General features: G+C 44.7%; 1 protein-coding gene across 1 annotated transcript in view; it reads left to right on the forward strand.

The window, feature by feature from the left end:
- The window catches only part of TRPC7 (transient receptor potential cation channel subfamily C member 7), a 111880-nt gene extending 89074 nt beyond the window's left edge, over nt 1–22806 (forward strand). The window contains exons 7-11 of the mRNA XM_016197578.2: nt 8272–8467; nt 14012–14233; nt 14869–14949; nt 20617–20692; nt 22637–22806. Coding sequence (XP_016053064.2) covers nt 8272–8467; nt 14012–14233; nt 14869–14949; nt 20617–20692; nt 22637–22806 — 745 coding nt within the window. The remainder of the gene's footprint in view (nt 1–8271; nt 8468–14011; nt 14234–14868; nt 14950–20616; nt 20693–22636) is intronic.
- Nucleotides 22807–23940: the final 1134 nt, after the last annotated feature.

Genomic DNA, 23940 nt, shown 5'->3' on the forward strand with positions numbered 1-23940 from the left:
TACCCCAGCAGGAGCCAAATCCTAAAGTTATTTATAAGTCCTGATAGGGTGTTAGCATGTCTGCTAAGGCCTTCTGAAAAGCAGGAAGTGAGATCAGGTCTGCCTTGAGAGAGTACTGGGACAACTGGGCTGGAGGGGTTGGGAGGGGAAGCCCTTGCTTGGTGTGAGCTTGGTGCTGGGGATTTTACAGTGAGCAAAAAGTCACAGTTCCTCCCCTTATGGAACCTGCAGACTGGTTGGGAAAACAGATGTTAAATAGTCACTGGAATGAGGGCATGTTACCAAATGAGAAAATGTCCTAAAAGCAACTTGAAAGAAAGGCAGCTCCAAAGGATGCTGAGCTCGATCCATTAAGAGGCTGTGGCAGGAAGCCGAGTGACAGAGATGCAAGCCTGAAGTATGGAAGTGGCTGTGGGATAGAGAACGGGAGATGGAGAAGGGATGTTGAGGAGGTTAGAGTGGCAAGGACGTGGTAATGGCCTGAACGTGGGGTGAGAGAGAAAAAGAATGTTCTTGGGGTTTTGACATTGGAAAGACCCTAGAAGGATTTGGGGAGGGAGTCGAGGAAGGTATGATGGAGAAGAGGGCAAGGTCCCTGGTGATGCAGGAAAGAGACAGGGGCTTTGGCCTTCTCGGGGACCCATACCCAACAGAACTGAAGGTAAACACTTGGATCCACTTCTTAGAAGCTTGGGTGCAATCCATGTCCTAAGGGACTGGATGAAGGGCCTTGAGAAGGAGGGCCCCATGCTCAGCACCAAGGGCCAAGCAGAGACTTGCTGAAGGGGTAAAATAGGCTCTTTAACTAAAAGTGAAATATTGTGCTTTGTAAGGAGAAAACAGGAGCCTGAGACTTCTCTGGTCCAAGGAAGGGAAAAAGGGATACAGGTGAGCCATATAAGCCCAGAGACATCCAAAAGGAAGGTTTGAATTAGAGGGGTCTCCTGACAGCAAAGAGCCACACCTCCTCTGTCTGCAGAGGTGGTCCTGCTGGGGCAGCCAAGGCCAAGAACATTGTCTGCCCTCACAGACACACTATAAGCCAAGGCCAATTAAGAGAAACCAGGGAAAGATCACCATGTCTCATCAAAGGACCATGATCTACTGCTGTGTTCTTTGTGTGGAGCATGCTGAACGTGCCTGCCAGTGAGACCTGGGATGCAATCAGCGATGTTAACATTCCGGAAGACATTCTTCTAGGATCCTGGGTCAGTGCTGAAATACTGGCACCTCTGATACAAAGTGTTATCATACTGTATTATATTAGAAAGTTATAATCTTGCCTTTCGTCATATAAATTCAAGTAAAGCATTGGAGGGATGAGAGAGTTTATTACACCCATTTTCATGTGCAGAAAGCAGCACAGAGAGGTCTAAGATTTGATGGAGGAGACAGCAGTGGTCAATGATGGGCCCCAGGTCAGGCTCAGAGAGGCTGAGCAGCTGGAAATAGCCTTTCCAGCTACTGTCAAAAATATATATATCTTGGAGCTAATGTTAGTTCTTATCTTAGCATAACTCTCCAATAAGGGATAAACATATAGATCTTTTCCTGCGCTACTATATATTTTTTTGTTAATCCTCACCCGAGAATATTTTTTCCATTGATTTTTAGGGAGCGTAGAAGGGAGAGGGAGGGGGAGGAGGGGGACATCAATGCGAGAGAGACACTTTAGAAGAATAATTATGCCTGTTACCACAGGCATTCTACTATCCTATAATGTTTATTTATACCCTCTCTTCATGTTTATTCATGACATGAGTTTTAAAAGCCTGATACCTTTGAGCTTCTGGAACAGGCTGAGAGCCCACAAAGTTTTGAGGAAAAGGACTTGCTGATACACTGAAGATGTGGCCTTTTGGATGAGTCTTCACAGCACGTTCTTAGGCTTTCTCCCAAATTCTCCTTCTTATACTCAGACTGACCATAGCCATCCTAAAGGGAAGAAATCCCTACCTTTTTGTTCACTAAAATTCAGTTCTAGGATGTAAAATAAGGTTTAAACTGCCATTCCTCAGTGACAGAGGGAGGACAGGAAACTGGACTGTCCTAGGTTAGCTCTAGAGAGCTATCAGAAGAGATGGTTCTTGGGCGAGTCTGAGCAAGCTGGCTAAGACCAAATTCCTTCACACCTCAGTTTCTGAGAATGCAATCATTCATTGAGAAAAAATGTTTACTGAGTCCCTACTATGAGCTGGGCACTGTTCTGGGTACCGATGGCAGAGTGGTGATCAAGTCAGGAGGCCGTGCCCTCATGGAGGTCGCATTCCTCCATGAATGTGGTAAGAGGGAAAAGAAGCAAAAAATAATAATTAAAAAAAATAAGCAAATGGACATATAAGATCATAATAGATTTAGTGCTCAGATCTAGGAAAGAAAAAAGCGCTGCACAAAAAGTAATTAGGAGAGGGCCTCCATCAGACACAGCAATCAGAGAAGGCCCACCTGAGCATGTGATAATCAGTGAAAGCCTAAAGGATGAGAATGAGTGGCCACCCGGAGAGAAGGGGGAAGGCATTCCAGGCAGAGGGACAGGGGAGGCACAGAGGTGGAAGGCCTGGGGCTAGGTGAGGGAGGGAGGACTCATTACCCAGGGCCTTAAGGCCTGGGTTAGGTGACTGGGTTCAGGTGGTAGCCTATAAAGGAGAGGGGCAGGATCTGATTCATATTTTTAAAGGGTTATTCTGAGAAGAGTCCTTTGCCCTAATCCTGGAGCCAATTGCAATTAAGAAAGAAAAAAATGAATACCAATAATAAAATTAGTAACATTTATCACATATTTGTTATGTGCCAGGCAGTATTTTATGCCCTTTACAAAAGTGCTATTAACCCTTTTAATCCTCATGACAACCTTATGAAGTAGAGATTGTTGTTTTCCCATTTTACAGCTAGAAAAAAAGAGGCACAGAGATGCTAAGTTATTTGGCCAAAAACTCACAGTCAAACCCAGATTTACCTGTCTTCAGAGCCTTAGCTGGGCTAGGTGACATTGGGATCAGGTACCAGGAAGCCAAAATGTACATCAGAGATTCATTCATTCATTCAACGGACACTGAATTTATCCAGAGCCTTCAGTGAGCCAAATTCTGTACTAGGTTTGGAGTTTCAAGCGTAAAGAAAGCACAGCTACAGCTTTGCCCTCAAGGAGCAACCAGGCTACTGGAAGAAGAGTTTGGTCCTCAGTATGAATAAATCTGGGCTGTATGGACTTTGTGCATCTGAGTTCCTTGACACTGAATCTGGGGCCAGATTCCTCTATTTCTGGGCCAGTATGCTACAAGAATTTTTAAAACATGCAATACTTGACCATTTAGTCAGGGGCATTGACCTCTTTTCCCTTCAATCAGGGATGGGAAACGTTTGGTCTTGCCCTGCCAGTGCAACTGCAAGGGGGACTCAAAATTCAATAAATCTAGGAGCTTTTTTTCATAGCTAATTTTTAAATTGATAATTTTGTATGGCCCACAAATGATGTTATAAATATCCGAATGGCCCTTGGTAAACAAACGGATCCCCACCCCTGCCTTAGATTGTTAAATTTTTAAAAATGACAACAGCCAACACAACAATAGCTATCCAGTGTGAATGAATCAAAATTATACCTAGTTTTTTGTCATATCGTCAAAAAATATATTTTTTGGTGTGCCACAGAATTTTAGTAATTAGTTTATGTGTACCATGAGATGAGAAAGGTTGAAAATCGCTGGTAAAGCTGCTCGTTTAGAGCCAGATAAACCAAGTGATTCGGAGGACACAAGCTAGCAGGGCTTAGCAAGGGGTGAGGCTCAGATTTTCTCAGGCATCTGGCTCTCTTCCCCTGCACTTCCTCAAGCCTCGTCCTACTGTTCTCGGTCTCCAGGTCTGGGCATTAGAAAAGTATGGCCCTCTCACAGAGTCTTTCTATATCCCAAGCACCTTCTTCCATCTCCCAGTTCAGTGGCAGGTAAGCACTGTTTCTGCTTCAGCAGACCTCTAGCACAATGCCTGCTATTGTCTCCTGAACTTGAGAAACAATCTTTTAGGAGCTGATCCTCCAGCTTAATTTTACCCTGCTACATGCAGATTTTGGTAGGTAACTGGCCTTAACTGTTTTGGGGAGGGGGAGAGAGTGCCACGACATTGGGGGAAGGGCGTCATGGCATTCTGAAGCAGCAGCAGTTTTCATAATACCCCCAAGCCCTGCCCTGTTGATCAGTTTGTTCTCTGAGCCCCATACACAACTGCCTGGTCAAGCAGGCTGTTATTAAAGTCCCATTATGCAGGTGAGACAGACCTGGTAGAGAACTGATTACCATGTCCCTGCCTTCTGCTTGACAAATCAGCCCCAACCTTCCCCCCACACACCCCAACCACTAAAAGTGGGTGAATCACACTCTATTCAACATTGCTCACTGACACTTTCCCCCTTTTATTCCCTAGGAGCCCTTCTTATGCCAGAGCAGCCATTGACTACATGTCAAATATTGAAAGACAGCAAGGGCTGGAGGAAGCAGAGAGGATTTGCATGAAATCAAGGGTTTGTGGTGCTCTTTGCAGATAGGAAGGAGAATGAGGCTTGTTTAGAGAAATCAACAGGCAGCTGATTCATTAACTCCACTCAGTCCTGTGTGGAAGCACCTAAGGGGCTGATGGGGTTGTATGTGTTCCCGGGTGAGGTAAGGTGAGGTAAATGGAGCGTCCTTGCCTACGTCCTTATAGCATTCACTCACCCTAATGGGCTTGCTTTAAACTGGGACCCCCACAAGGACAGAAACATGTTCTGAGCAGCAGAGTATCCTTATCACCTGGACAGTGCCTGGGAGGTCAGTGAATATTTGGCAAATAAACAAATGAATAAAAATAATAGCTACCATTTATTGGGCTCTTACTATATACATTACATGGTTGTTCATTTAATCTTCACAGCAACTTAGTAACAGCACACCATTGTCCCATTTCATATATGAGTAAACTGAGACTCAAACAGGTTTTGTAACATGCCCAAGCTCACAGAGTTATTACATGCTGGAGCTGGGATTTGAACCCATGCATGCACCTTTGCTGTTCTTCCACCTCTAGCTATCTCTGTGAAGATTCCCATGGCTGACACAATTGAAGGAATCTGTGGCAAACTCTGTAGCTGGCCAGAGTGGATGGGAAGATGAGATGCAAAACCAGTGGCTGCCTTCCTTATCAGTATAGAACCTCAAATTTAGCCTTGAGACCAGCTAGTTGACAGTGGGGGCCTTTTGTGAGACAAATGGCTTCATAGTGAATATTAAGGAAGTCAATTGCAAGATACTTTCTTCGTGAAAGACAGTCCCAGACCTTGGCCATAATTAGTCTTCTGCCCCATGCCCTGAGTCCCATAGCTCCTGAAAATTGTGAGTGCCAATTAGTACATGACTCAGAGAGCATCATAACCTCCCAAGACATTGGGATTAGCTCCAGTGCCCAAGCTCTTGAGATTAGTAATGTACTGTCTTCTATCCAAGGCCAAGGTTAACACAAGCCTTTTCCCTCTCAGGGCAGTCAAGAGAACTTTCATTTGTTTCCTGCTATGTACTAAGCCAGAAGATGCCACAAGCATGGCATAAGTTAATTATTGGACTCTCGTCACCATAAAAACATCAAGTTTTCATGGATTTTTCCCCCCTTTTTCTTTCTACTAGGATGTCTGTCATTTTCATATTGATTTCTTTATGTAAGAAAGACATCATCCATCGTCGTATTTGTTGCATATACAAATTCTTTCCTCTCTTAGTCTTTTTACCTTATATTTTTATGTTTTTTATGTATACAAGTTTGATTAGAGCAATTCTTTCCCTTTGTAGTTTCTGAAACCTCTCCCAGACCAAGATTATATAAATATCAATGTTTTATTTTGTTCACATAATTTTTAAACATTGAACTCTTAAATTCTATTCAGAATTTATTTAGTTATATGGTTTAAGCTATGGATAAAATACTTAATTGCTCACCACTTAGCCCAGCTAATTAGGCATAACTCATCCCATAAGGACCCCTCTGAGAAATAACAACAACAACACTAGTCTATCTCGTTAGTCCACTGAATGTTCAAGGAGGTGTGGGTACTAACGAAAGACCCAAGAGATGACAATGGTGAATCTGGCCATTTTGGACGATTCAAACCAGTGGACTCTGCTTTTTTGTAAAGGTCTTTCTTACTGCAACTCACTTTGTCCCATAATAAAAGGAAGCAAGGGCTATAGAGAAGCTTGTTAAAAACACATAGTTTGGGTAAAACCCCTTCCTGCCAGGTCAGATGCCAAGGATTATAGCTCGGGAGGGAATCCCCCTCACTCTGGCAATCCCAGTGTGCCTAGGCCTCTTGTAATTAGATTCTCCTAGAAGTCATGGCCAAATTCAAGTCCAGAGGCTAATCCTTAAGCTATAGAATACAAACAAAACATGTTTGATGATTAACTAGAAGCCAGACAACAACTGAACAGCTCATCATTCCAAGCCTCAGTGGAGGGGGTAGAGGGTGGGTGTGGTGAAGGAGAAGTACAGGCCTAGGTTTAGAGATCTGTAAATATTCTTTTACTGGAACATATATGGCTAATGGACCAGCTCTGCCTCCTTCAGATTATTGACATAGAAGGCACCAAGGATAAACCAGAGCTTAGTGGCAATAGTCATAGCAAGAAGCAAGTGAGAAAAAATATAAGCTGAATCTAGGGCAGTTTCCCTAATCAGAATTCAGAAGGCCTTCCTTGGATGTGTTCTATAATTGCTTGCTTCACTGTGTCAGCCAAAGGTTTGTGGGGTTTTCCAACGTAAGAAAGGGAAGATGAATTTCTGTAAAATGTCTCTCAGTAACATATATTATCCATTTCTTAGGCTGTTCATGGTAGTGCATAATCCTAAACCAGTACCTGTTTGCCCAGCCCTCCTTTGGACAGAGTGTCCTCCAGGTTTCACCTGATCCACTAGGAAAGGAACAACTATCAGAGAGGTCACGTCCTGCTGTCTGGGGTTTGGTTTTGGGTTCTCCCTGCCACTGTTCCTTTCCACTAGGGTGATAACCGAAAGAGTACTCCTAAATGGAGACAATACCTGCAGTGAGCCATGCCCCACGTGGAACAGCATCTTTTTTACACAAATGGAAGCTGCATCTCACATGAGAAAAGAGCTTTCCCTCTTTCTAAAAATAGCATCAGGAGCTAGAGCTCTAAAATAATGGCTTGTTACCCAGTAGTTACTTCCAAATCCCCAACAAAATTCCTTCTTGCTAAAACTAAAATGAATTAAATTTTCCAAACTCATAGTTTAAAAAGAAAACAAAAACAAATAATGACTACAAAAACCCACTTCAATTTTTAGTTTTCAAACAGTGGTGCATAGTACCAAACAGCTGGCTAGACACACACACATGTACACATACACCCACACACACTCACATACAGGAGAGCTGAAAATTCATGTGAGTCAGAGTGAAATTTTTAGCCAACATGACAAGTACTGGTATTTTTGTACATCTTGTCAAATGAATACCAATCCTTAAGAAATGCTGATTTTTTAAAAATCTAGCTAATTCTGGCCATTTGTGGGTGAGTGTTGAAAATCTGAAATGTTAAAGAGAAAAAAGTAAAGTGCTTTCTCATAAATGGTACCAGAAATCTGGATGCAAACTAAAAGAACTGCTCAGCCATTCAGTATTATCAGATACACATGCATGTTCTAAATCACGCCTGGATTTGCACCTCACTTTCCAGCTGAGTGCTACTGGGAAAGGCACATAAGGAAGGCTCTGAGCATCAGTGGCTCCATCTGTAAAATGGAGGTAACAAGGGAGCCCACCACAGAGGTGGTTATTAGGCTTAAGTGAGCTGCTCTGTGTCAAGAGCCCTGCAAGTCCCAGTCACCAGTCATGCCAGCGCCATCAGCAGGCACCATTCCTTCCTTTCATGTGGGACTGGGTAGTCTGAGAAGAGGCTTAAACTATTAAAGCCTTCTGAGAAGCCTAATACGTATAAGAACAAACATTTGCCCTAGTGTTCAATTTTCAATGTTTAATTACAAGATAAAAATGATACTGGAGCCAGTAGTCCCAATAAATGGACTGAATTAAAAGAAAGAGCCTGCCCTTTATAATACTCTTCCAAGTCTTCTTAGAAATCTGAATGTCTCATTCTTTCAGAATACAGGCACCACCAGCCAGCCCCAGCCCCACTCAGGGGTAACTATTAAAGTCTGGGTAATGGCAACTTTCGTGTGAAAAGTGTTAGCTGGTACAAACTGCCTGAAATGACTGCTGTTTCCTTGCAGGGTTGAAGAAAGTTTTAAAACCTTATTTTGGTCCATTTTTGGCTTGTCTGAAGTGATCTCGGTGGTGCTGAAATATGACCACAAATTCATCGAGAACATCGGCTATGTTCTCTATGGCGTTTATAACGTCACCATGGTAGTAGTGCTGCTCAATATGCTAATAGCCATGATCAACAACTCGTATCAGGAAATTGAGGTAAGACCAGTTAATTGAAAATCCTCTCTTCCTTGTTTTCATTTACATTGCTGTTTTCAGCAATGAGGGTAATGACTTTAGAAGCCCATGTGTTATTAAATGTGAAGCCAGAACAGCAAGCAACAGGCATTCTTCCTGGATTACTCCAAGAAGCACTTCTGTCACCTGCTGCAAGGCACAGCAGGCACCATACATAAAATGTCCTAACAAGGGCAGAAAGACTCGGGGTCATGACTCTTTCCTCTTTTACATGTGTCCCCAAAGGACAGCATGCAGCTGACCCAAAGCAAATCAAAATAACTATCTTTCAGCCTGCATTCCCTTCTACCTCTCACATGTATTTATTAAGTACCTACTGTATGCCAAGCCTGTGGTAGGCATGACAATACAGAAATGACTAAGACACAGTCCCTGCCCTCGAAGAACTCAGTCCAGTGAGAAAACAGACATGTCCATCAAAAACTGCAGTGCCCTGGACCAGCACACCCAAAGAAGTCCTACCAGGTGCAGAAGGTGCAAAGCAGAGACTGTGAGAGGCCATGGGTGGAGGAAGCCTGCAGAGGTGATGCCTGAAGGCCATTCAGAGACTAATCCAATTCTGCCAAACACATAAGGGAATCAAGAGAGTGTAACAGGAGGAATTTATCAAAATCTAAAATGCACAAACCATAAGCTACTGACTGAAACCTAGAAATTAAAAAGAAACTAAATGAGCATTAACAGGAATCTGAGTAAATAGATTATGATGCATCTCAACAGTGGGATATTGTGCAGCTTTAAAAAGGGATGAAGATGTTCTCTATACGCAGATTTGGAGAAACCTTCAAGGTAGAGTGTTACATGAAAAAAAGGTCAAGTTGCAGAACAATGTACATAGTATACTCTGTCTGTGTACAAAAGGGAAAGAGAGGAATACATATTCATTTTTTTATTGTATAAGCATTTGAAGAAGAAAAAAACCTCTAAAAGGATACATAGAAACGCACAGCAGGGTGCTGTTGAGAGGTGGGGTTGGGGGACATGGTGGTTGGAATGCCTTTCTATTTATTCCTTTTTATGTTCTAGAAATCACATTATTGTTTTATTATTATAAAGTTAAATAAACTAAAAATTAAAATAAAATGCACTAACCCTTTCATGCAATAACTCCGATTCTAGGAATAGATCTTTGCAGAAATATGATTTTACACAGTTGTTCATTAAAGGAAAAACTTTGAAATATCTCAATATCAGAATCTTTAAATAAACTGGTACAGTATAGATTTTAGAATACTGCATATAATACTGTATATACAATGAGAAAAATTTTCTTTTGCTGACATAGCAAAATTTCTATGATAAAAGGAAAAAATGCAAGTTGTAGAAGAATATAAGCAAATTTTATCTACATGCAAATGTGAACACACAGAAAGAAAAAGTAGAGAAAGACAGAGAAAAGATATCACACCCCTGACCTCGGGTGTCCTCTGGGGAAGGAAGGGAGAGAGAAGATATTTGAAAGGGGACATTCACATGTGCTTTTTATATCTCTGTACTTAAATCTTTTATAAGAAAGTTACTTGTGTATTTCTCACACAGAAAAAAATAAAGACCTGCATGTATTAGTTAGCTAGATCTTCCATAACAAAACACCACAGACTGGGTGACTTAAACAACAAAGTTATTTACTCACAGCTCTGGAGGCTGGAAGTCCAAGATCAAGGTTGTTCTCCTGAGGCCTCTCCTTGGTTTGTAGGTGGCTGCCTCCTCATTGTGTCCTCACATGGCCGCTCTTCTGTGTGCACGCATCCCTGGTGTCTCTTCCTCTCCTTGTAATGACACCAGTTATACTGAATTAGGGCCCCATCCTTATAACTTCATTTAACCTTAATTACCTCTTTGAAGGCCCTATTTCCAAGTCAAGTCACATTCTAAGGTATGGAGGGTTAGAGCTTCAACATATAAATTTTAGGACAAATTTCGTCCATGATACCCTCCAAAAAGAAGAGTACGCTAAATAGTAGGAACAACATGTGCCAAGGCAGAGGAGGTGAAACAACGTGATAGATTATGCAAGGAAAAGAGGCAAGACGTGAAAGGCAGAGGTGAGTTGGGCCATGAAGCCCTCATTCCCTCTGCACCGCCCCCCCCCCCGGGAAAATGCAGAATCTGTCGATACGCAAACTTATTTTTTTGAAGTGCTATACCTATTTGGTCACCTGTGTGGATGAGCTATTGCTAACTAGTCCTCCCTACCTTTCTGAGCCTCAGATTCCCATGTGTAAGAAAAATCAAATGGTGCTTAGTAATCTGTGGGTCTCTGTACCACTCACCTGGGATTTTTGGCCCCATCCTAACAAGCATATCATGCTTTAGTCCAAATGAATGTGAAATGTAAAGTCATGTTATTGATGCCCACTAGTTTGAGGCAAACCTATGGCTTGTCAAGTTATCCTAACAGTGTTGTGACAGGAGGAAGATAGAACTCACTGCAGCCTACACCTCCCCTCTCCAGGCTCCGGACATTTCCTCATCAGGTGAGAGCACTTGTCCCCCACCCACCTGACTGGAGGTGCTTCTGCAGGACCATGAGAAGTGGAATGGGGCCGCTGGAAAGTGCCCTCTACTCATGATCACACTGAATTTTGATCAGTACATATTTTTAATGCTTTCCATGAGAACACTAATTCGGTCAATAAATCTTTTTTAAAAATATACATATATACATATATATATGTGTATATATGTTCTGATTGACTTCAGAGAGAGGAAGGGAGAGGGAGACAGAAACATCAATGATGAGAGCATCATTGATCAGCTGGCTCCTGCACACCCCCTACAGGGGATTGAGCCCGCAACCCAGGCACGTGCCCTGACCAGAAATCAAACCATGACCTCCTTGTTCATAGATAGATGCTCAACCACTAAGCCACACTGGCCAGGCATCAGTTAATAGATCTTGAGTACCTACTGTCCAAATCCACACACGCGCCTGCTTCTGCACCTGCCATGCCCCACCTGCCCTCCTTTTCCATCCCAGCGCCCTGCCCACATGTCCTGGCTACCTGGCCTTGCCTCCTCAGGAGCCATCATTATCCCAACTCCACCTGCATCATCACCCTCACCTTTTCCATCTAGTCAGCATTTAAATAAGTCTCTGAATCTTAAAAAGTAACTACAAAAATTCCTCCCTCAATCTCACTTTCCAGCTCTCAATCTCTTCCTCTCCTGCTCTTTATAGCCAACTTTCTCAAGTTGTTTACACTTCTCACTGCCTATTCCGCTAATTAACTCCCACTTTTCTCCACCTGCCAGCCCACCCACATTTGACCCTGTTGAGAACTACTCATCCCTTGGGTCTCAGCTCAAATACCAGCCACCAGAGCAGCCTTCCTGATCCCCATGGCCAGGCCATAGGCCTGAACACCCAGAGCCTCCCACAGCTCTTAGCACAACACTAGGTAAAAGTCTAGCTGATGTGTTGTCTAACATACTCATGTCATTGGCCAGACTGTATGTTCCACAAGGCCATGGATTGTCACTCCCAGTGCCTACCTAGCATATGCCAGTCACATAGTAGGTGCTCTATAAATGTTTACTGAATGACTAAAGGTTGAACACTAGGCACTGTGTTAAGCTTTGGAGATAAAAAGTATTTACGGAGGGTTTACCAAGAGTCTGGCCGTTTTTCAGGCATTAACGCCTTTAATTCTCACAACCTATGAGGTAGGTATTATTATCCTCATTTTACAGATGAGGAAACTGAGGCCCAGAGCAGCTAAATCACCTGCCACTATTACACAGCTAGTAAGGAACAGAGCCAGGCAGGCTCCAGAGCCCATGTTCTCACCACTGTATCACCATTCCTCTCAGGTCAGGTGTCCCAATCATACCTCTTTGTTATATAAAGAGCGACCCCCTGCGCTCACAAAGCTTCCAGTCTAAAAGACCCATATAGGATGTCCCATAGACCAGGCCAGGTGCCAATGGGATCTCATCAAAAACAAACAAAATAGCCATGCCTGCTGGTGATGACATTGTATCTCATGTCACATCCCTGCAGCCTCACACAGGTGCTTCAGTGTAGCCAATGCCTGTGGGGAGAGAAACCCACCACTCATAGAGCACATACTCAATGCCAATCTCAGGGCTGTGTGAGAGAGGCAGCATCATTTCCTTGAAGAGATGAGGAGCCCAGGGCCCCTGCCTAAAGTCACACAGCTAGTAAGGGGTTGTGAGCTCAGGTCTGTCTGATCACACGCCTCTGTCCTGGCCTCAAACAGCCCTCCTAGGACAGAGGCCTAAGGAGCTGGCCTACAGAACAAACACGGCTGCTCCCTCCCAGGAGGCCCAGTCAGCATTCTGGCACTGACACCAAGTCAGACGCAACAGATCTGGGGTTACAATCCACCACTACCACCTTGGAAAAGAGTAACTATAGTTACTATAGTAACAACTATGACTGAAGTAATTACTACTAAGTCATAGTTACTATGGCCTGACTAATCATAGTCAGGTTTGTTCCCCTTGAATTACACATGCAGAATTTCTTAGCACCTTCCCGGGCAGCACTCTAACCAATAGAAAATACTCAAATAAAAATTATGGCCCAGTCAGCATAACTCAGTGGTTGACCCTGGAGATCAAGGTTCAATTCCTGGTCAGGGCACATGTCCGGGTGGCAGATTCAATCCCCAGCAGGGGCACATATAGGAGGCAGCCAATCAACGACCATCTCTCATCACTGACGTTTCTCTCTCTCTCTCCCCCTCTCCCTTCCTCTCTCTGAAATCAATCAATCAATCAATAAAACCTTTAAAAAACAAAAAAAGAATTACGCTGTGGTGTCCAATATGGTAGCCACTTACCACATGTACCTAGTGAGCACCTAGTGGCTAGTTCAAGATGAAATGGACCCTAAGTACAAATAATACCACACGTATTTCTAAGACTCAGTATGAGAAAATGTGAGCTAGCTCATGAATAATTTTTATAATGATTACATGTTGAAATAACATTTTGGGTCCACTGGATTAAATATATCACTGAAATAAATTTCACCTGTTCCATTATACTTTTTATAATGTGGCAACTATAAAGTGAGTTTACCTGTGTGGTCCACCTTTGTGGCTCACATATTTCCATGAGGCAGTACTGGTCTAAAAAAGTAATATGTTGTTGCCATGGTGTTGGTGATTCAGTGAGCAGAGCTGTGAATGTTCATGGATGACTGGATTAAGGGGCCATGAGAAACATTCTCTGGTTAGGGGCAAGTGGAAAATGTTGATAAAAATACCCAGTGGAGAATAAGGAGTAACTGACTTGAGGTTTTCAGTGGTGAATCCAAGAAGTTAAGTGCAGGTCTTTTGGAATGAATAATTGCATAGGGTTTTAGAAAGAGCAAACTCCCCAGTGTGCCTCCGTAGTGAAGATCCACACATGTACTGGAGTCCTGTTTAGAAATCTGCTTTCAGAATCTGGAGGTTGCACGCCACCCCCACCCGATTGAGCTCAGTTGTTAAATCGTGGCCTTTGATGGTGTTTTGTTGTTTCCCTTGTCCACAGGAGGATGCAGACGTGGAGTGGAAATTTGCCCGAGCGAAGCTCTGGTTGTCTTATTTTGATGAAGGAAGAACTCTACCTGCTCCTTTTAATCTAGTGCCAAGTCCTAAGTCATTTTATTATCTCATAATGAGAATCAAGATGTGCCTCATCAAACTCTGTAAATCTAAGGCCAAAAGCTGTGAAAATGACCTTGAAATGGGCATGCTAAATTCCAAATTCAGGGTAGGTAGCATGGAGTTTATGGGGCTAAGAAGGCAGCAAAAGGCGGAGGGGGGAGTTATGTGCGTTTGATTCAGATGGGGCCCCATACAAGGGGAGCCAGGCACTGAGAGGGGCTGATGCTTTTCAAAATCCTGGGCCCATCAGCTAAGCTGCAGCATCAGCAGAGGTGGTGGTGGCTACCTGTCCCTCCAGCTCCACGGACAGGTGCATTGCTGGGGACTCAGCCTTGACCCCAGTATAGGGAAACCCCTTAGTAGACTCGGAAGTGTAACAGCTCTTCCTAGAGTGTAACTAGAGAATGCTCTCTGGGTAGGAAGTTTCCCTGCCCATTATCTCCTCTTCCTGAGGATTCTCAATATTTATTAGCACATTAAAACCTCTGAGGAGTCCTGGAGGACAGACACCCATATAACTTTAACTCAGTGCTTTCCAGGGTTGACCAAACAGTATTCTGAAACCTGCTGACATCCTACAGAACTAAAGTCCCCAGGAACAGTGTCCTAGGAAGCCAATCAGCAGTGGGTATGTCAACCTCCCAAGGTTCCTCTCTTTTTAGGGGCCACTCCTCATGTAGATGTTATTCAATCCTACCAGGTATGTATGCATCATGTATTATATATGTATTTTTTTTCCAGAAGACTCGCTACCAGGCTGGCATGAGGAATTCTGAGAACCTGACAGTAAATAACACTTTCAGCAAACCCACCAGATACCAGGTAACCACCCTTTTCTCAGGCATGGGCAGAAGTGGACTCCATTAAAACATGGATTCAGTCATATGGCTGTGTCATCCCCTCAGAACACCGCTTCAGTCCTTCCTTTATTCCCCAAATATTTACTGAGTGCCTACCATATGCCAGGCACTGTGCTAGCTAATGAGGGTAAAGACATGGTTCCTATCTCAGTGGCACTTCAGTCCAGTGAGGGAGACAATGAACAAGTAAACAGATACATTCAAACTGATAAAAGTGCCAAGAAGAAAACAATAGGGTACAAAGATGGGAGAAAAGAGGTAGACCCTGCTTAGATATGGTTACTAGAGGAGGCCCGTTCAAGGAGAGGGCAGTAAGCTAAGACCTTGTGGCTAAGGAGGCAGCATGTAGGGCCTTCCAGGCAGAGGAAAAGCATCAGCAAGAGCTGGAGGGGAGAAATCCCATAGGTCCAGAGCAGGTGGAGCCCAGCCAGCAGTAGGGAGGGGAGGGCGATAAAGTCAGAGGAGAAAGCAGGCAGCCGGACCAAGGTCAGGGTATGGATTTTACTCTACGTGACCACCAAGGCAGTTGAAGGAGCAAAACTTGGGGGAGGGAGAAGATAAAATTTTATTTATGCTTTAAGAGGACTGCCTAACTACTATAATGAGAGGAGAATGGTGGAATCAGAGAGGAAGCAGGGAGGCCAGTGAGGAGAATGTGATAGTCGTGAAGGGAATGGCAGCCTGGATTGGGGTGTGAGTAGGGTGATGGAGAAAAGCAGACATTCTAGATATAGAGCCTATGGGTGAAAAGCAGCCTGATTCCCAAGTATTGTTTTAGCAACCAGGTGGCTATTGCTGTCTTCTGAGCACCTGGCCTTAGACTGCCAGCCTGGAAGTCTATTATAAAAACTAGAAGACGATCTTTTGTGCTTGCAATCCTTACATTGCTTTTGAAAATTAATGTCAAATCTCTGTGTCAGTTTGAATCAGCCCATGCGCCAGTGATAAATGGTAACTACAGGTTACTGATTATAAAAGTGCAGCCATTCTTTTCCTGACTCTTCCTTCCCTATAATCATGGGTTTGATCCATGCTGATCATTTCTTATCAGATGTGAATTTGAAGCTGTTCTGAGCATTCCTCTGGGCCCAGATGCTGTGTCCCTAGTGCTACCATCCCAGAAGGAGCAATTATAAATGTAGCATCTTCCAGACACGATTCCCTAATGGAATCTCCGTCTTTATTTCAGAAGTTAGCTGTGCGGTTAGGAGAATTTAAGTACAACTTAGAAACGGCTCATCCATCAAAATACCCCTAGTATTATCAGATAATACGGGATAAAAATTGGCAATGGGCAAATCTTGTAATCACACACAAAATTGGTCCTGCCCAGTTTGATCTGCTTTGAGTTATTTTACAGGACAAGTCCTTTGGTCAGTGGAAGGATTTTTCTTTCTCAGTTTCTCAGAGAGAAGTTTAGATTATCTGTGTCACTGAAAAGATAGACAACCCTGGGGTTAGGGCCAAATCTCTCCTAGGTTTTGAGCAGAGTCAATTGCTGAGATACAGGAAGACTCATTATGTGGTCAATGTCTTGTACCCCAGATGAACCCTTTGTAAGTGAGACCATTTTCAAAGGCAGTCTCAGGACTCTCCCATTTTTGTCCTCCATCATCTCTGACTGAGTTCTGCCAGCCTTCCATCTTCCAGAGAGCTTCCTACTGTGATTACAGAAACTGGTCAATTTGCAGCTACTGATAACCTTGGAAAGCTGCTCACCGTGTTCTGTAAATCCACCATGAAAAGCCTGGGACTACTTATTCAAACAATTGTCACAGAAAGGGAAGGAAGGAAAACTGAACCAAAGGCATCAGAGGATAGTAATAGGAGCAGAGGCACCCTGCATTTGGTCAGAGGACAGTAAACAGGAGCAAAGAGCACCTTGCATTTGTACATCTGCACTTTGCTCAGCCCTGCTCACAAAGTCTGCTTAGACAAGAGTAAACCTTGAGAAGACATGAAAGGACAGCTGGGAGCAGACTAGATACTAACATTGGTGTGACCTTACCACATTCCTGTGAGAGGGGCAGTATCTTTGATCCCGTTAACAGATGAGACAACTGATGCTCAGTGGCAAAGGTCACACAGCTGGTTGAACTGAGATTGTCGCAGAAGGGAACCATCTTTCACCACACACACTGCCCAGGCACTGGCCCACCATTCATCTTCACAATGTTGTACCAAAGCCTTCCCGGGAATTTGCCCTGCCTGTATTGACAGTCACTAGGAAGAGATCCAGCTGAGCCTTTTCAGCCTGAGGGGAGAAGGCAAAGAGCAGGGAAGGCACTTTGCTATCAACAGGTAGCAACAGTAATCGGGAAGCAGAGTGAAGGACTCAGGCAAGGAATTACGAGGCCTCATCTCTTTTTCTTGGGCCCACTGGTGGCTTCCGAGCTGCGCTTTCTTCCCAAAGCAACTTCCAATGTGCAGAGATCAGCAGTCATCCAATCTCCTCCTTCTGTCCTACTATCCAGAGCTGCCATCTCACTGAGCACAAATGTCATCAGCCTCTGAGAAATTCTGTAACATTCCCAGTAAGAAAAAACCCTTTGTTCATCCATGAGTGGTTTTTAAGCTTGTTTCCTTTGTGTCTCTTCAGCAGATCTGCTTGACTATTCAACCTTAGTGCTTCAGGCATTTATTTTAAGCTGTCAGTCCTTCATTTTGGGGATGCTCTCCACTGTAAGGGAAGGCATTTCCTTTAGACTTGAGGCTCTCTGTGCTTTGCTTTCTTAGGCTTCCAGAGGTCTGAATTGTTATTTTTCACAAAGTTGGTTCCTTGTTTTTGCAATGATTTTTTCCAATCTGGGTTCTGAGACTCAACAGTGGAACAAAACCACAATACCAGCGAGGTGGCTGTAGTGTGCCTTCTATCAAAGCTCCCCTATGACCTGTTCAAGATCCAGTGTGTCAATTTCTTGTGTATTGACCCCACATACAAACTCTCTGAGAAGTACACTTCCTTCATGGGCATAGCAAACAAGCCATATCCCAAATGAACCAGAGAATCCAGGCACAGTCCATCATTCAAATAAGCCGAACCTTGATGACACAATCCCTTCCCCATAACCTGGTGGGGAGTCCTTTTCACATTCTAGATGGCCTTTTCTGTAGAGATCAAAGCAAACAGAGGAGACAACTTACCAACGCTGGTTTCTTTTATTATGGTGTCTGATGAACCCAGTATACCAGCTAACTGTCCCAGGATCCATTCTGTTCACTCTATTCCAAATGTTCCTCAATTTCTGTTTTCCTAGGTGAAAATATTGCTTCTCTCAGGATTCTACTGTTTGCCATTTTCGACATGTCACATGGGTTCTCTTCCTCATCTATGTCTTCAGCTGCCTTGGCTGCATAGAGAGGGTTGTCTATTTTCCCTTCACCAACAGCAGCCAGATACCATCGCCCCTTGGAGTGTGGGCAAGGGGAACTGTGTGCCTTCTTCCCTGGATTTAGGTCTCAGAGTCACAACCATTCTTACCCACTGTGCATCTCAGTATTGGTTCTTTTGCCTGAGTCATGTCACTAAATATACTCATCTCTAGCTCTTGCTAAATGCCTGGAGGAGGTGGGCCGAGGTGCCACCAATGAAGACATGTAAACTTGGGGCAAGTTTATCATTTCCTTGAAGTGAAAGGCCTCTATGGAAGCTAGCATGGCAATAGCACAAACTCATCACAAAGGAACACACTTTCCTCCATGCAGTGAAGGATGGGAGGCTTTTGATGTCCATCTTTTCTGGAAGAAAAGAGCTTTGGGGCACTTTCTAATCATTTCAGACTTCCTGGGGATAAGACTGGCATCTTATCTTGCTCCTGCAGATCCCAAGTTGTCTAATATGCACATGCCAGAGGGGAAGCTAGGTCCCCATCAGGAAACAAAGTCTGTAAGCAACTGACAGGTGGTCACATGTTCTCCCTTAATTCTTGTCATTTTTCTTGAAAGGCAACAAACTAACTAGATCCCCTTAAGTTGCATCGGCCTGAAAGTTTGCAGGGGGAGACTACTTCTGAATACCTACTCAGTAAGGATGCTAGATGGTTGGTATCTGCATTGTTTGTTCGTGTTTGTTTTTTCCCCATGAGACTGGTTTTAGGTAAAGTTTTGTTTTGTTTCTTCAATTCAAAGTAAAAAGAGCATTAATGAGCCCCATGGAAAGGCATTTGTTCTTGTAACTTAGGTAACCTGCCTCAATGACCAGGAAAATACCAATGAGACACCTAACACTAACCACTAACATAACAAGACTCAGGCCTCTCTGAGAAGGGGCAGCAGGAAGGGAACTGGCTAATTAACTACTTGGCCTGAAGTCAGATCACAATTCAAAGCACCGAGTAAGTGGACCAGCAGCCCACTAAGGGCCAAGGAAGGGCAGTGCTGGTCTAAGTGGAGAGACAGAGCTCACCATAGAGAGCCTTTGCCAGGTCCCCTTGAAGTCTTAGAATCACAAGGCCAGGAGACACATCCTCAGCAAGGTCATCACCATTAAAGGCCCTGAGAGAACCACTGTTTGATGATAATGAGTTAAATCCTCCAGTTCTTTGCATCACGACAGTTCATGTCTTTTACTTGCAAGAAGCTTTTCCTGAGCCCATGTAGTCAGAGAGAACTTAACAACCTGTTTGACATCCCACAGCTAAGCTAGGGACAGAATTCAGGTCCCTTCAGTGTAGAAAATGCTCCTCTGTCCCCTCAGTCCTCAGGTGTGAGCAGGTAAGCGGGTCACAGGAAGGGATGACCAAGGAGCAGGGAATCCCTCCCTCTCTGCCTGGCTGCTCATTTCTTGCAAGATTCAAAAGTCTCAGCTACCAGAATACTTTTAAATCCTGTGATTTCGCAAGAACCCTGGAACAACTAGCTGGCAAAATCCAAAGTTCACCCCCTGCAGTCTTTCTTACACTTGGCTCAATTTTTGGTGTCTCCTATTTGTTCATGCCTCATTTGCTTAAAGAATTCAGTGTCTGCATATTAAATGAATCTGCAGGCCAAAAACCCTTTCCCTCCAGCATGACTAGGGATGGAGGGTCAGGCATGTGGGGTTTCAGCGAAGTGGTGCCTTGGCAAACTTCCCGAGGCCCAGCTGTATCTGTTCTGCCTCTGGTAGAGATTTTCCAAGGTAGGGTGGGCTTGTCTGCAACCCTGGTCCTCACTCTGTACTAAGTGTATCTTGGCTCACGCACAGCATCTCAAAGGGATGCAGATCCACCGGGCTGGCTGCTCAGACTTAGTATTCCCTCCTAATTGCATCAGTTGTTGAACTAAAACAGTGTTTCAGAGATGAAGCCCTAAGAAGAGGACATAACAGGCTGAGATCACAGAGAAGGGCAGGGTTGGGTCAGGCCTTAGACCCTAGAGCAGAGTCTTAGACGATTCTCTCTTTCCTTGGCTCACCCTCCTGCCACTGAAAATGTCCTGTTCTTCCATCCCAGGGTCAGGCAGTACTAAATCCTGGGTGGAGGGATTAAACAGAAGGACTGGCCCAGGCTCCTCCAAGAGGCAGGGCACCAGGCATAGGAGGACTCCCAGCAGCTGCCTGGGCTCTGTGGGAGGGAGGAGTCATGCACACACAGTGCAGTCCGCCTGTGTTCAGCCAGGCCTATCTAATGCCTTCCTTGTGCTCACATTTCAGAAAATCATGAAACGGCTCATAAAAAGATATGTCCTGAAGGCCCAGGTAGACAGAGAAAATGATGAAGTCAATGAAGGTAAGAGATTGGATCAGTTTCCTGAAGGTCGGCGGGAGTTTGGCATAGTCTCACAAGACTACAATTATGGTGTTGTCAGCAGGGCTGTGCTCCTGTCCAGAGGCCCTGGGAGGCTCAGTCTCCATGCTCGCTTAGATATTGGCAGAACGCAGTTCCATGCATCTGTAAGACTAAGATCTCTAGTCCCTTGCTGGCTGTCAGCTGGAGTAGCCCTTTGCTCTAACACAGAAGTCACCCTCCAGTCTGCCTGTAGCACGGAGCCACTCACCTCAGAACCAGCACCAGGGCACCATCCCCTTCTCATGTTGCCAGCCACCCCTCATGTCCCTTCTGTCATCACATCTCTCTGACCAACTCCTCCACTTTTCTCTTCCACTTTGAAGGACTTGTGATTAGACTGGATAAACCAAAATCATCTCCCTATTTAAGGTCAGCTGATTAGCAACCCTAATTCCATTTGCAACTGTAGTTCCCTTTTACCACATAATATAGACGGAACACCAGGGACATCTTTGGGGGGGCAGGGTAATTATTCTGCCTACTGCAGTGGTGGCTACCTTGAGTCAGCCTCATGGACATTGAGGTCAGGGATGGCCCAGAATTCCTCCTTCCGTGGCACACATGCAGATATCGGTCAACCACACCTCTTTCCAATTCTGCTACCACCTCGATCCAAAGGGCTCCGACCTGTCTCACTTCCAGGCTCTCAGAATCTGACAACCTCAGTGTTTCTCAACCCTGCCTCAGAGTCACTTGTTAAAAAGGCACATCCAGACCTAATGAAACAACCTCCTCCTTGAAAAAAAGGCACTATTCTCCCCTTGCTTGAGCCTCAGGAGCCTACAGGAAGAGCGTGGTCATTATCAGTGACCCTCTGCTTCACCCTAAAGCTTCCCCTCTGGGCTGACGCTGTCTAGGGACTGAGCAGCAGCCCTTCTACCCAGCCCTACTTTTCAGTCTCAAACATAAAACTGCCAGGTGTCAGGCCAGCTGCCTCGAGCAGTGTGTAATTGTGACTGAGAGGAAGGTACCTGATTATAGAAGGTGGGGCTGCCCAGGGTTCATGCCACTGGAATTACACCATGAAACCAGGGCTCAGTGAAGCTCCCAATGAGCTTTGAGGGATGTCAAAACTGACCAAACTGTACCTTTCACACCTCTATGTAAGGCACACCTAGAAATCAGATTGAATAATGTGTCCCTAGGCACTGACTCCCAGTTGAATCAAGCCCAGTGTCTATAATATCAGGAAAGAACCTTCTGACTCTAATTTGTGGTTAATAAAATGGTTCCCACAGCCCAGGCCCATGTGGATTTCTAACCATGTGGTTCACTGGGGAAATAAGTGTAAGTATCCACCTGGTAGTCCCTTGCTACAGAAGAAAGGCCTGTTGTAGGGCTTCCATTACACGGTGCGTTACATGGTGCATTACACGGTGCTGCTTGCATTGCCTAGATGAGCCCAGTTCCTGCGAGGCCACCCACTGCAAGACCCAGTCAACCATGCCGAGTTTCTCCCCTCTGCAAATAATGACAGAATACAGAGTGCATCATGAAAACAAGGGTTCCAGTTAATAAGGGTGCCCCTCAGAGTCTTGAAATCTGCCTTTATTGACTCTAAGACCAATATCCTAACAATCACGATATGAAATAGGTGCTAGCAATTCACAACCCTGATCTTGACTCCTCCATCTACCTCAAACCCTTACCAGAGAGCTTAACCAGCAATGGGAGGAGGAGGGTCTCAAATGGATGAGTGTGTCTTTCAGTGGTAGCAGCTGGGTGGGACTTGGGTCCAAACGAAGCTTCTGTCCCTTCACCAACACCCCAGGTGGGCTAGACCAGCAACCTGGGATTCTGCTGGAAGGGCACATGCCCTGAATGCATGTGGCATGAGCCCCTCCTGCCTGCTCACACTCACCAAAATCTTACCTGTCCTTGCAGGTGAACTGAAGGAAATCAAGCAAGATATCTCCAGCCTGCGCTATGAGCTTCTAGAAGAGAAATCACAAGCTACTGGTGAGCTGGCAGACCTGATCCAACAGCTCAGTGAGAAATTTGGAAAGAATTTAAACAAAGAGCACCTGAGGGTGAACAAGGGTAAAGACATTTAGCAGCTCACAGGGGCATCTGTGATTTCTACCAGCATTCCAAGGCCAGGCTGAATGCCCTGGCCACCAGCTTTGGTGGCCAGGGGTCCCAAGCCCCCTCCTCTGACCACTGGCTCCATCCTGAGCAGTCTTGCTGATATCTGTAGCTCAGTGGCCTGCCTGGATCCAGAACTGTTGTGAATCTAGGCTGTTGGGTGAAAAACACAACCACAGGAGGGGAGAAAGTGCCCCTACACTCACACATGTGAGACCTTCAGTCCAGCCTCAGTGACATATGTCCAGTGGCCAGTGCAGGAAAAGGCCTTCTGGGATGCACACACACCTTCCCCCTGCACATGGAACGCAGCTCTGTCTGTGTCCTGGGAAGACAAACCACCTCATCCCATGTGCCCCTTCTCACCCCCTCCCCGCCACCCACACACATCCAAACAGAACCGGGAGGTGACCTGTGATCTATTCTTAAGTGCCAGATGAGAACACAGATAGCCTAATAGCAAAATAGTTCTATTTCTTTATAAAAAAAAAATTTAAAAATCCTAAATCAAAAATTGTACTGTAGGTAGTACTGTTCAAAATCCAAATGATGTATTTTTACCTTTATTAAGATTATCTTGTATTTACTATTTTTACCTAAAATGAAAATAAAATTACCTCATAATAGCCTGGGAACCTCTGTGAATGTGCTGCCCTGTGCCCTGTCTGGAGGTGGACTTGGGAGCCCAAGGACCAGTGGTTCACTGGGAAGAAAACAGGGCAGGTGTGAGTGGGAAGAGTGGCCACCAGAGGGCGCCCCAGTCCCAAGCAACACCCATTCAAAGCACGATGGTGCTGCCAGTGGAACCCAGGAGAGCCCACTAGCCCACAAGCCCCAAGGAAACAGTTACCAGTAACACTAGCTGGATGTATTGTGTGAGCACTTGCTGAGTACCAAGCAGTGCTGACAGCTCTGCATGCATCAGTTCACCGAACCCTCACAGCAACCCTGATCAAGGTCACAAATTCAGATGCCTTGCAAACACCCTGGAAGGACAAAATACATGTTTTATGTATGCATATGTTGGGGGGTGTTTTGTGACATACAGTGTATCTTCAGAGATGAAAATTTTTTACTTAACTGTGCTCTAAAAGCAGATCAAA

Source organism: Miniopterus natalensis, chromosome 4 (assembly GCF_054644295.1).
Source record: "Miniopterus natalensis isolate mMinNat1 chromosome 4, mMinNat1.hap1, whole genome shotgun sequence".
Taxonomy (NCBI): Eukaryota; Metazoa; Chordata; class Mammalia; order Chiroptera; family Miniopteridae; genus Miniopterus; species Miniopterus natalensis.